We start from the raw sequence: 14,183 nt of genomic DNA, 5'->3' as shown, positions 1-14,183 counted from the left end.
AGCAAAACAAAGCCTTACTATCATGCATGTGAGACATAGATCTTTTCCTCTCCTTATCCTCAGATAATAAGATCTCGTTAATAAACAAGCCTCATTTACCACCTAACATATACCAACCCTAACTCCTCTCCAGCCCCTTAGGGAGGAATGCCAACAGGGCCCATCGAAAATGAAGGAGAGTAGTGAGTGTGGTTCAGGAGAAATTGAGACCTGCCCAATAGCAGCTAGGCTGCAAATACTAGGAAATAATACTTTGGCGATTTACACTACTTGTCCGTTAGCATTCTCCCACACGTGGACCACATCTAACTAATTCTCCTTCTCTTCCCCTTTGGTTTTGGAAAAGAGGCTTTGCTGCTTTTCTCATCTCACCTGTGTATTCTCCCCCTCCAGCCTCGGTGGTCGGATGCTGGACAAGTGGATGGTCTTGTAGTCCCCAGAGTTCAGCTTCACAACAATGGCATCAGCATTCAGCACCTGCATCACCTGTGGGCGAGAAGGCAAAAATGCTTGAATGTTGCCTCGATAGCCCAAATCTCGTAGTACACATGCTAAGGAGCAAGGCACACCCAGTTACAGGAAGAAGGATGAGATCAATAGCCATTTGGGGTAGATCCAGTATCTTTCTTTATGGTACAACAATGCTGAAGAAAACTATCCTATAATTATCAGCCCCCAAAGAGATGGTGATTTCTCAACGAGGCAGGATCTGTATCATTCATAAAGACAGTCAAGCTTTTTTTTAATCTTTTGCCCTGACCAAGATTTGTGGTTAACTACAAAGCTTACGAACTGGAAATCCAGTCTCTACGTGCTATTGAAGATTTTCCTTGAAACAGGTTCTAAGCTACAATCAAAATGCCTATCACAACGCGATTCTAGGAAAAGAGGCAAGGGCTGGATTAGAAGAAGGTAGCAGCACTAGATGAGAAAGAACCAAAATAGGACACCCCAATGCAGAGCACAAAAATCAAAGGCAAGTGAAGGGCAAAAAGAATTGTCATCTCAGCGTGCGAAAGGAGATGCTAAGCTGTTAATCTCACTGGCAGAAACATTAAATTGCTAAGGTATTACTTCAACTACTCTGAAAGCCTCCTTTTCAGAGCACTACTATGGGCATCTATGTTTTGGAACCCAAAGTCAGTAACACTGGACCCCACTCTCAGCCAGTGATTAACTCCCAATCTGGGGTAGTTTACGAGGATATCTATTCAAGGGCAAAAGCACAAATATTCCTCTGTAGAGGTTATTAGAACACTCCACCAATGTGTAGAGAATAAAATTCCATTGAAACCAGACTAGGACCATATCAGGGTTGTAACTAGACCTCATAATTCAGCCAGCAGTCTACAATTCACCCAATTGTATTCAGAACCTGTTGTTACAAGGCTGTTTGGATTTTTTTGCAAGTAACACTTTGCTATAAGGTAGCTATTGACTACGAAACACCGTCACCGTCTACAGAACCAAAACTAACTCTCCTAGGCTTCAATCAGACCCCATCAGGAGCAAACAGGTAGCTGAACAAACTACGGGGTCAGCTGCACCGTGAGTGTAGACTTGCAAAATTCCCCCTCCTCTTTTATATGTGAAACAAAAGGAGCCGGCCTCTCCTTTGCTGTGGTGGGTATCACACTGGTAAGTATCCTAAAAGAGCCTTCACTAACTATTCTCTGGAAGGCTCACAACCTTTTACAACAGAATATACCCATTTATTTGCAGACTCCTGCGAAAGTAGCTAGTCTCTACCTTTTCCAGAGAACCAGCCAACCACACACAAAATAGAGTAAAGAGTAATTTAAGGGACAATCTGAAGAAGGAGCAAAAAGCAAAACCAAGTGAGAAATTATACATGACAGGAAATAGCAGGAGGAAAGCGCCATCAAACAAGATGAATGAAAAAAGAAAGATGACAGCTGGAATCAAACTATAAGTCCATGGAAGGCTGACTACCGCTCGTGGACGGGAAGACATCCTGGGGTTTTAACACGGTAAGTAATGGAAGCAGTGTAGAGAAAAACAGGCCAGGGCCAGAAGAGTAGTAAAGAGTCTGAGAAAGAGCTGTGTAGATTAGGAGAGGGGGTAATTATTTTTAATTTTCAACTATGTCTAAGATTAACTTGCAAACCTGAATGCAGGGGAAAAAAAAAAAAAAACAGGCTCAAATAACCACAGCCATTCTGCTACAACCTTTTTCACAGATCTGAGAGTCACATGAAGGCTAAAGCTAAAACCCAGACAGCCAGAATCCAAAACTCACCTGACCAGAAAACCTTAGTGAAGTCCAAGGGTAATCAAAAGCATGATGTGTGGTCACAAGAGGACCAAGTCAAGGTCAGGAATGATTACCTAGGTATAAGTGGTGCCAAAGTGTATAGGACCCTCCAAATCAAAGAGCCCCTTATACCAGGCCCAATCATTTTAAGTGTAGAACTTAAAAACAGCCAAGAAGGTATAACCGAGAACACAGACTAAGTAACTGCCAAGAAAAAGAGTACATCTTGTTCCCATTATCATCTAGACACATTAATGCCAAGTAAAAATGCCCATCATAATGGAATCTCCCTCTCACTCCCTAAAGACAGCAGCACTGGCTTGGCCAACTGACCAAAAGAAAAAGACCTCAGCTAATGATTTCCCTATGCTTCAAAATCCCACATTTGTATGAAATGGATTACAGCACATGGGGGTAGGGGAGGGGGCCACGAGGTATACATGATACGTGCCATACTGCTATCCCACCTTCAAACCAAAAACTCCACAAAGCCATACCAAGCAAAACAGCTCGTACAGCAAATCAATACTGCTCCTCCCTCAAAAGCACAGGACCACTGCCCAACGGATACGGTAATCATCAGGCATCTCAAGTGCACGCACATCATGGTATTTCCTAAATCTCAATGATGGACCAAGCTACACATTCCTCCCACTGCAAAACTAACTCCTATTAAATTGTCAATTGCCAAAAACATAGGGAAGCTTCCTATAATCAAGACATGAGAAATATCTAGACATTCTCTACTCCCTAGTCATGCTCAGAGAGAAATACAACCAGGGAAAGTATCATAGTGCTCACACCTTCACCCCCTGATTACAGAATGTGAAGATCTAAGCAAACCCCAGTGACAAGTTACTGGTATTCGTCACCCCTCATGATGCGTTAGCAGCCGCGGCAGCAGCAAACGGCTTCTTGGAGCTGTAAATTTCAGGCCTCAGCAGCAGACTCTGCTCGGCATCTCCCTGATTAGCAACCTCCTCTTCAGGAACTGTACACTCTGATGCTGCCAGCTAAACGAGCTCTGCCCTTCTGAAGGGGTGTGAGTGTGCGTGTCTGTGTGTGTGTATGTAAGTGTGGTTTATGCTGTTTTATTCCTCTGTAAATTGTGTCATTACTGTCCGGAGAACAAGCAGCTCCTGGGCAGAGACATGGAAGAAACAATAAAATAGTAGTTACAGTCACACACTGTGCAATAAGCAAAATGCAGCGTGGATTACTATCCAAAGCCTGCTCATCAGCACCATCACAGACCACATTGATAACAGTCATATTTCTGATGGTGCTTTTCATCAGGACATTCTGCAGTATGCCCACATCATCGCTCACCTTCTCCACAAGCTACTGACCCCTAGTCAAAACACACACACACACACACACACACACTCACACACACACACACACACCCTACCCTACCACACGCTCCAAGAGCAGAATCTACACAGAAAAAAAAGGTAGCACTGGCTGGACTTAAGATACATGCCCTAAATCCAATTCCCTCCCCATTTCTTAGACCCCAACTGTAAAAGGAAAAATGAGTGGCTTGATGACACGCGCAGACTAAGGGCTGCCACAAGTCAGGAGAATGGCAGCGTGCTGTCAGGGGCAAGGGACGTCCATCCCTCACCCTGGCCTCCTGCCACACTCCCCATCTGCGGAGCCCATCTACACTGCTGCGCTCTGGATGCAAAGGGCTGCTGCCGCTCAGCTTCTAAAAACCCTGCGGCATCCATGCAACGAACATAGAGAGCCGACTACAGCCTCCTGAGCTGGAGACCCTCAGAAGAGTCCCCAGACACAACCACCAGTCCTCCCAAAGCTGCCTATGTTATCAGTACCAGAGAGAAAGAAAAGGAACATCCGCCCAAACAGGGCTCCTTCAGGCACCATCAGCGAGCACCCTCGATGGGGCCACTGGAAATGGGACACCAAACACCCTTTCTACTCCCTAACCTCAGGACATCCGGCTGCTTCTCCTGCTCCCCGAGGCTGTCTGCCAGGTCTGTTCTCCCCAGGCTAACCCTGGAAACACTAGTGAAACAACACCAAAGTGGGGGAAATAAGGAGCACCCCACCCTGTTACAGCAATGGCCGGGGCTCACCGCACAGATCCCTTCGCTGGCCCCCAGAACAGCACAGCTGCCACCCTTTGTCCTCACACAATACAAAGCACCACTTTCTGATGCAAATACCCCTAGGCACCTAAGCGCAAGCCAACAAACTGGACACCGTAGGAGGTACTTAAAAGGAAGCCAAGCATCAGACGAATTCCCATAGAGGGGCAGCCGACAAAATACCCGACCCATACTCCTCATGACTGTCAAGGTCATCAAAAGCAAAGAAAATCTGAGAAACCATCAAATCCAAGAGAAGCTTAACAAGATATGACAACTAAATTTAGCGTGCTATTGAAGATGAGATTCTGCAACAGAAAACAGACATTAGAGGGAAAGTAACTTTAGTTGATAATAACGTATCAATGCTGGTATACTACTTACAATCGATGTGCCATAATCATGTCAGATAATAATAAGGGAAGCTGCGGGGGGGGGGGGTAGTGGGGCAAGGGGTTAATGTGGGAACTCCGCAGTATCTGTTAATTTTTCTGTAAATCTAAAACTCTTCTAAAAATAAAGGCTCAATTTAGAAAGCTAGGTAAATGTTTACAAATCTTTCCTAATTCAATCATTTTCTTATCAGCAAATTAGTTTGCTAACTTAAGCTACAAACCAAGTCTTGACCTCTTTTTGGTACAGGAGGGGCCACCTTCCTAGCCAGACCATCCCCAGAACTTCCTTTTCATCTGAAAGCCATATGACAAAAGGTCAAGGAAGTAGTTAGTATTTTTTTGTTCTCTCCACGTTACCAAATAGGAATATAAAAGTCTAGCCAAAAACACTAAATATCCTTGCTTAAAAACCACCTCAGAGAGACATGATAATGAACTCCATTCAAAGCTATGACATTTTTGCACAGCAAAAAATCATCAGGGCCAAACCAAATAAGTACTAGAATCCACTGCATCCATGGATAGCTTATAACCTGACCTCCAAAACTGGACATGGCCAACAATATCACACAGTTAACTACTGAGGGCTATCTCCCAGACGAAGCCCTAAAGGGTAATAAGCTCCCTGAGAACGGGAACCACTTCTCATTCTTTTGCATCTTCTCAAAGCACCTAGTTTGGGGCTCTGTCGGTTAAGCAATCAATTGGTACAGAGAACCAAGCTAGCGGCCTCTATCTTACCAGGCCAGGCAGTGAGAAGACTCCACCCCCTCTCCCCACCCGCAGGTGTTATTCAGTCTGTGAAATCTGCAAGGCCCAAGCATCCAGCAGCAGGGACAGGGAAGCCAAGCCACGTGCTCAAGGGACCATATGGCTACAAACAGCACAGACCAGCTAAAACGCCACAGGGAAGGCAGGCAGGAAACTGGCAAGCCACGACAGGCACAAAAGTCTCAAGTAGGCTCAGCTAATCGCTGTGAAGTGAACATGCCTCTCTGCTAACCTGGAGAGACAAGGATAGCCCTCCCTAGCATTTCCTTCCTTAAGAAGAGAAGCTGCTTAAGCAGAGAATGGAAACCAGTCTTTCAGTGCCACATGTACCCAGGGAATACTTTGTTGAGTTTCAAATTTCTCAGAAGTGAGACTCTCGGCCAACATTCCAACCTACAGCTCTGCATCAGTTCCAGAAGTCACCCAGAGGGTCCCAGAGGCACCCGGTTAAAGAGTTCCCAGGTCACCTTTAGCAGGCTTTGCAGGCTATTTAGCTGTTCCCTGTACAATTAATTCCTGGGTGACAGTGGTCCTCTCTTCAGCAGTCACTCTGTTCAGGCCTCAGGGTCACATCAGGCTCAGAGCAGAATCCTTCAGTGAGAACTTGCAGGACTGTCAGACTATGTTAGGGAAAGCTCAAGGCACCTTAGGACCTTTTCAGGTTTCCTTGAAAGAGTAGTTTGTCATTAACAAATGTTTTAAATTAGGCAAAATGACTACAAAACTGCAGCTGGGTTCTAGCTTGTGAAAAGAAATACAGATCATTTTCCCTTTTACATTTAATGCTGATATCTCATGTTCTACAACAGGGTTTGGTAAACTGTGGCCAAGGGCCTACCACTTACTCTTGTAAATAAAGTTTTAGTGGAACACAGCCACGCCCACATTTACATATTACCCACAGCTGTTTTCTTGCTACAGTGGCAGAATTGAGTAGTTGCAAAGACACTATATGGCCCAGAAAGCCTAAAATATTTACTATATAGTCCTTTAAGAAAAAGTTGGTCAAGCTCTGCTCTACAACATATTAGAAAATGAACACACATGGGATATACACTAGTTACCATTCCTGGGGAGCTATCTGGCAAATATCCGCCAAAATACTCCTAAGGAAATAACTGCCATTTATGTAGAGATTCACTCCATTTTCTAAAAAATGGAAAAGTGATAAACTACATAATAACTTACTGGGGACTAGTTAAATAAATTATGATGCAGCCTTATAATGGAACACTATGAACAATAAAGCAAGTTCAAATACTTATTTTGTTACTCTCCCTAAATACCTCTACACAGAAATAAAGGGTTTGGGGGGCTGTTTATTTTGTTTTGTTTTGCTCTTTGCCAAAAGCCCAAAAGGACAAAGATAATGGAAGAGAAGAATATAGCAACAAAGCTTGGAAGCTGGAAAGCAGAGGGATGAGTGGTAACTGACTCCACAGACTCACAAAAGCTAAATCCTGAGCTAGTGATGAGAAAAGAAAATAGCCTTTCTGATTTATACTGCAGACTTCCCCTACCCAAGAGTAAGAAACTACCAAATCAGGAACCTCAAGGGGGGATGAAAATAAGGCCCAAAACTAGGACTGGTTTAAAATCTATGTAAGAAGCACCTGGATTTCAAAATGTATACCCTAAATCCCATACATAAGAGTTCATTGCTCTTAAGCCAGTGTTGAATACCTAATTCTTTGAGAGAGACAACCAAGGATCACCAGATATCTGAGGAAAGCCTCTAATATGGAAAATAAGGGATCAAAATAACCAAAGAGAATTAAAAACAACTTAGACAACAAAGACTATGCGGGGAGAAAAAAATCTTCAAAAAATTATTATTAATTCCTCAAAAACCTAACAGATGATATTCATCTCTGAAATAAGTATTACATGTTATTTTTTTAAACAGTATAAGAGAAACATTCAGAGAACAAAGAAAGCTCTTAGAAATTAAAATACAGCATCATAAATGAAATATCTAATAGAAGAGATGAGAGACAAATACGAAGATATCTAGAAAGAAGACAAGACAAAAAGATGGAAAATATTAAGAAAAAATTAGAAGACTAGTCCATGAAGTCAAACATCCAAACAGGAATTCTAGAAAAATAGAGAGCAGATAAACTAGATGGAAATCAACAACAAAATAGTTGAAATTCCCAGACATAAAGGACTAAAAATTAAACCACAACGTGCTCACACATGGATAAACAAAGCACAGCATTGTGAAATTTCAGAATAAAGAAGAATTTGCTAACAGCTTACAGAAATAAAAAATATATCATAAGGATGAGAGATCAGACCACTAAAATACACGAAAAAAAAAACTCCAATAGATAAATGACAGTGGAGCAATGCCTTCATAATTCTAAAAGAAAATAACTTCTAACATAAAATTCTATACCCACCTAAACTATCATGTGTAATAACAGAGTAGATATGAAAGGTCTCAAAAAATTTACCTACCAAGCACTCTTTTCCCAAGAAGCTACAGAATGTGTGCCACCGAAATAAAGTCATAAATCATAAAGAAGCCAAAAGATGCAGCAAACATAGTACCAACCCAGGAGTGAGGCAAAGAAAAACTCAGGATAATGGTAAAGAAATCGAAAGATGACAGCTTCATAAAAGGAAAAAAAAAGAACTAATCCAGACTGGTACAGGTTACAAGGCTCCTGGAAAGTAGTATTGAAAAAGATAAAGAATAACAGACTGAATCAATGTCTTGAGAAGAGATTTAGACAGGCAGAATGTGGGGGTTGAATTAATAAGTACGAAAAAGATATATATAGAAATTTAAAAATAATTACCTCCAGGGAAAACAAAAAATCATGCAGGAAATGAAAAGTAGTCATAATATGCTATATGGCTCGGAAGTGATAGCATTTACAAAGTAAACACTGAATACTAACTGAGCCAGAATTATGATACAGTTCTATTAGAAGGCATGGAGAAAAGTACATGCACACCCATGTGTGAAAAAACTAAATCCTCACCTTCCATCCTGTGAAGGAAAAGGGGTTATGCCTGAAAAATCAAGAGCGAGCAATGTAACATTTTATTCCAAGACATGGATTAGCAAAGAGTTGAAAATGGCTGCCTCAAGGGAGGTGGAAACAGACAGTACATTTCTTAAGCAGACAATAGAGTTCTTTAAAAATGTTTACATAAATGGCTGCCTCAAGGGAGAGGGAAACAGACAGTACATTTCTTTTTTTTTTCCCTTTTTTTTTTTTTAAAGTGACTCAGCCCTTGCAGTGCTGTTTTGGGAGGTCACCACTCTTTTTTCTTAAATTTTATTTATTTATTTATTTATTTTTGGCTGCACTGGGTCTTCGTTGCTGCACACAGGCTTTCTCCAGTTGCTGCAAGCAGGGGCTGCTCTTCGTTGCAGTGCGCGGGCTCTAGGAGCGCAGACTTCAGTAGTTGTGGCACATGGGTTCAGTAGTTGTGGCTTGCATGCTCTAGAGCACAGGCTCAGTAGTTGTGGCGCATGGGCTTAGTTGCTCTGTGGCATGTGGGATCTTCCCGGACCAGGGCTTGAACCCGTGTCCCCTGCACTGGCAGGTGGATTCTTAACCACTGCACCACCAGGGAAGCCCCCAGACAGTACATTTCTTAAGAAGACCCTAGAGTTCTTTAAAAATGTTTACGTCTTAAAAATAAAAACGTACAAACTTAAAAATTATATACAAAAGAATACAAGTCAGGACTATTCAAAAGTGGCTGTCAGTCTGCAATGAGATAAGGTGCTTGTAGCAGAACATAAATCAACTACATGACCGAGAACATTGCTGACATTTTTTCTATAGCAAGATTTTCTTGATGAAAGCAGCAATGCCTTGGTTTATTCTGGCTCAAGCTCCTTATATCATATCAAGGTACTCTGAGTAGGACTGGTATAGATAGGGTCAGCAGACTTTTTCAGTAAAGGGCCAGACAGCAAATATTTTAGGCTTTGCAGGCCATATGGTCTCTGTCACAACCACTCACCTCTGCCACCGTATCACAAAAACAGCTCTAAACAATATGTAAACGAACAGACGCGGCTATGTGCCAAATTACTCATGACACTGAAATTTGAATTTCATATAATTTCAATATGCCACAGAACTTTTCTTCTATGTAAAATCCATTCTTAGCTCACAGGCCACACAAAAACAAGTGACGGGCCAAATCTGGCCCGTGGGCCATAGTTTGCCAACCTCTGAGATTGACAGTATGATCAACTTTGTTTTTAAAAAAAAAAAAAAAATCTGTGTCGTAGTAACTTCATGTAGTATGAGTGTTTTTCCTTCTTTTTTATGTTTTTTCCTGTTTTACAAACAAAAATAATGCTGAAGAATTTCCAAAATTCAGTAAGTTTCAAAAACCATTTATCTACCTATAAACACCTTTTTCTCTCTACTCTCTGAACAGGTCTATATCCAAATGACCTAAATTTATGTTTAGGATACTACAGGATCCTTAATCAGTTGGCTTTTAGAGGCAATCTCCTCTACTCTGGCATTGTAACAAATAAAACTTCATTGTAATTAAAAACAAAAGCAAAAAAAATGCCTCACCCTGTTTTAAAACAAAACAAAAAAGACAAAACATGGATTCTGGGATCCTGGATTTTTAAAAATGGAAGACATGTCCTATAAATGTTCTAAAGCTCTCCTTTTTCTAGTTATCAATAAAATCCTATTCAAGAAAAATGCAAAGCCACTGACTCAATCGTTTAATCCTTTAGCTGAAGAATTTTTCTTCAGCAATGCCTTAGTTCCCCAACCAGCCAAGGCCCAAAAACCCTTCAAAATCTGCTAGGTTTCTCTACAAACTCAACTTCAACTGAGGAGGGGCTGCTAGGGACAGTACAGGATAATGAGACCCTCCCAAGGGTCATCTACATCACTAATATCACAGATGCCCAAAGTGATGATGGTGAACAATGGAAGGCCTGCCTCCTTGGTGAGTGAATGATCATCCTTTCATTGTGCAGTATAGTCTTTAGAACAGATCATAGGAAACATAAACACACCAAGGAAGTTTCAGTTAGGCAGAGCAGCCATGTCCAAGTGTCCAAGCTAGTATGGTTCTCACACAAAGAAGCAGAGGTCCATTCTGGTCTTCATCAAGGTGTGGAAGACGCACAGGGAGTATCCAACCAGGGGCTCCTCCCACTAACGTCCACTAAAAGTCACAATTATACTTAACCTTACAGCTGCTTAGAGACCATCTACCAGAAGAGGGAAGGGGCCGCTTGAACATTCTGTGACCTACTACTTTGGGCATCATAAAAAAGAAAGTGAAGAAATTCAGCCAATTCCTCGGAGACTTGTTAAAATTTTACCATTCCAAGAAAAAGCATTCCAGGATTTTTCAGACTGACAGTGCCACCTAGTGGCTTTGCATCTTAAACTCACTATTAGACATTTTTAGGACAGCCACTTCTCAAGCTCAAGGATATGGATATTTAACCACTTTAAGTCCATAAAGACAAAGCTTCCATTATGTCTTGCCAAAAGTAACAATAAGTTAAAAACACTAGCAATTTCGGGAAAGCGAGGTCTACTACAGATTCTAACACTCAAGGTACCAAACCCCACAATGAAGGAAAAAACACTTTTACAGCACTCCTGCTGGACCCAAACATTCTATCCAGTAGCTCTAGTTCACATCAGAGAAATTCATCCCAGGACACATCAGTGGAGAGCCCTCAATAAAACACATCACTAATTATTAGAGAAATGCAAATCAAAACTACAATGAGGTATCACCTCACACCAGTTAGAATGGGCATCATTAGAAAATCTACAAACAACAAATGCTGGAGAGGGTGTGGAGAAAAGGTAACCCTCTTGTACTGTTGGTGGGAATGTAAATTGATACAGCCACTATGGAGAACAGTATGGAGGTTCCTTAAAAAACTAAAAATAGAATTACCATATGACCTAGCAATACCATTACTGGGCATATACCCTGAGAAAACCATAATTCAAAAAGACACATGCACCCCAGTGTTCACTGCAGCACTATTTACAATAGCCAGGTCATGGAAGCAACCTAAATGCCCATGGACAGACAAATGGATAAAGAAGATGTGGTACTTATATACAATAGAATATTACTCAGCCATAAAAAGGAACGAAATTGGGTCATTTGTAGAGAGGTGGATGGATCTAGAGACTGTCATACACAGTGAAGTAAGTCAGAAAGAGAAAAACAAACATCGTATATTAACGCATGTATGTGGAACCTAGAAAAATGGTACAGATGAACTGGTTTGCAGGGCAGAAATAGAGACACAGATGTAGAGAACAAACGCATGGACACCAAGGGGGGAAAGTGGCGGGTGGAGGTGGTGGTGGTGGGATGAATTGGGAGATTGGGATTGACATGTATATACTGATATGTATAAAATAGATAACTAATAAGAACCTGCTGTATAAAAAATAAATAAAATGAAATTCAAATATTCAAAAAAAACCCAAAACACATCACATTAGAAAAAATTCAAATCCACAAGAGTCCCAAAACAGAAAGAAGAGAAATTTGAAGTCATATATACTTGGGCATAAGAAATCTAAGAGAGGGAGGTTCCCTGGTAGTCCAGTGGTTAGGACTCGGTGCTTTCACTGCCGTTGGCCCAGGTTCAATCCCTGGTGGGAACTAAGATCCTGCAAGCTGCGTAGCATGGCCAAAAAAAGAAAAAAGAAATCTAAGAGAATGTCATTTGCTAAATGGACAGAACCTCCAGAAAATGAGACAGATTTCAAGGGGTCAATGTCTACAACTTTAACCCATGAACTTCTAATGAAGTTATGCAAATTCAAGGCAAGAAATTTAAGTTCTTATAGTTTCTAAGTCCGCTACAATAAATACACATGTGCATGCAATCATGCACACACATCCATGCAAGCCATGCAGTGGTTTGCCTCAAAATAGAAATGCTTCAGCTCTCGACTGATTATTCAGAGCTCTGTATTATCACTAGCCTGACATCGTCCACAATGCATCTCCAGATGCTGAGAATGACTCACCTTGGCAACAAACTGCTTGTCCTTTTGGTCCAAATTAGCAGTGGGAGCCACATAGTCTCTCCATATTCTCAGCCTGCGCTCCTTGGCAAACCTGGAAACAAAGCAAGGATGCAAATCACTCAGATGGACTAGGTCAACAATGGAATCCACCATCACCACAGGAGCAAACAGCACAGAATCCTATCCTATCTCATAGACAAGGCACCCAGGAGAAACAGCCAATCAAACCTGAACAAAGCATGACAACCACAAGAAAAACTGTACAGCAACTGGAACTATCCAAGATGCATATATAGCATAAACCCATGGCTGATAGGCTGAGGTCTGGGTGTACACTTTTCTGAGTCTGGACAGTACAAGTCCACCTCAATAATTAGCTCTTTTGGCTTATCAAGTACCTCCTGAGCGATTACTAAATGCCAGGCGCTGGAATGATGAACACAGAGCAACTACTCTCTTAAATGGGAGGGAGAACACACACATCTAACAAATACATTTTTTAAAAAGCATAGGCCTGCTCAATTTCCATTTGAATTATAAAAAGGTTGTCAGCAACCCAAATCCCACGTGGAAAACAAGAACAAAATTGTCACTCTAGTGCAACTAATGATTATGAAAAATGGACAAAAATCCAATAGAATTTCACTGCCAGAAGGTAAAAAATCACGTTGGCAGAAATTTGTTTTAGAGTACTAAGCCCAGGAGACATTTTTTGAGTCAGACTAAGAGGGAAAGGGAATATGTGCAAAGATTTTTTTAAAAAAAATATATATATACACACACACATATATTATATATATATATATATATATATATATATATATATATGTGTGTGAAAAACTGTCGAAGTATTTATTTAGAAATAAATGGATGGAGGGGAAAGGGACTATTAAACTATTATTTCTGAAAACAGTATTGCAACTTCTAAAAGCAGCATGTAGTAGTTGTAAAGCACGCGAAATACTTCAATACAGATTTACCAACAATGCAAGCAAGTCTAACACAGCATGCAAAACAACAGGCAAGTAATCATATCATTGAAATATGATTTGCATTCCTTGGTCTAAACCTGTTTTTTAATGATGAGCACTCTTAAAAATCTCTTATAGATGTTATAAAACATGTAGAAACTACTGTCACTGTAACTCACTTTCTTCAGAGAGAGGCAGGAACTTAAAGAATGCAAAAAGAACTACCAACCAAAATAATAATTTAGAATAGACTTACAGGATTTTCTGAACAACAGTAAAAAAAATTGAGCATCATGAAATAATCAGAGGTATCTGGAAGGCTGTGCTTGATAAGGGTATTGTATCTTTCAAATTTAATTGTGGAACATAAAAATACTAGAAAATCTGTACAATCATTGTGTTTTTTCAATCAGTCTACCTTTGTCAGGCATGCCATATCAAATGGCCCAGATAAAAAATTCCAAGTATTTCTGCTTACAGGTATAGAAAGCTGTAAAAGAGCTAACAAAGGGGAAATACAGTCATTTAATTCACGTTCTTGCACATCTCTTAGCTGTGCACCTCAAAGGCAAAAATGTGAAGGTATCAAGACCGTTGTAGTCTTATGACTCTGAAATAAGCCACACAGGCTTGAG

At 40.9% G+C, this 14,183-nt stretch overlaps 1 protein-coding gene and 1 long non-coding RNA gene across 2 annotated transcripts in view; one reads left to right on the top strand and one right to left on the bottom strand.

Moving 5' to 3' along the window:
• The window catches only part of LOC309632548, a 167,254-nt gene that overhangs the window by 61,796 nt on the left and 91,275 nt on the right, over positions 1 to 14,183 (top strand). The gene's annotated exons all lie outside the window — the stretch shown is intronic.
• The window catches only part of SND1 (staphylococcal nuclease and tudor domain containing 1), a 415,142-nt gene that overhangs the window by 341,707 nt on the left and 59,252 nt on the right, over positions 1 to 14,183 (bottom strand). The window contains exons 9-10 of the mRNA XM_082400014.1: positions 12,578 to 12,668; positions 373 to 486 (exon numbers count right to left, since the gene is read on the bottom strand). Coding sequence (XP_082256140.1) covers positions 373 to 486; positions 12,578 to 12,668 — 205 coding nt within the window. The remainder of the gene's footprint in view (positions 1 to 372; positions 487 to 12,577; positions 12,669 to 14,183) is intronic.

The sequence above is a fragment of the Balaenoptera borealis genome (assembly GCF_965194805.1).
Source record: "Balaenoptera borealis genome assembly, chromosome: 7".
In the NCBI taxonomy this organism is placed as follows: domain Eukaryota; kingdom Metazoa; phylum Chordata; class Mammalia; order Artiodactyla; family Balaenopteridae; genus Balaenoptera; species Balaenoptera borealis.
The sequence above is the reverse complement of the archived record's forward strand: the minus strand, read 5'-3'. Positions and strand labels throughout refer to the sequence as shown.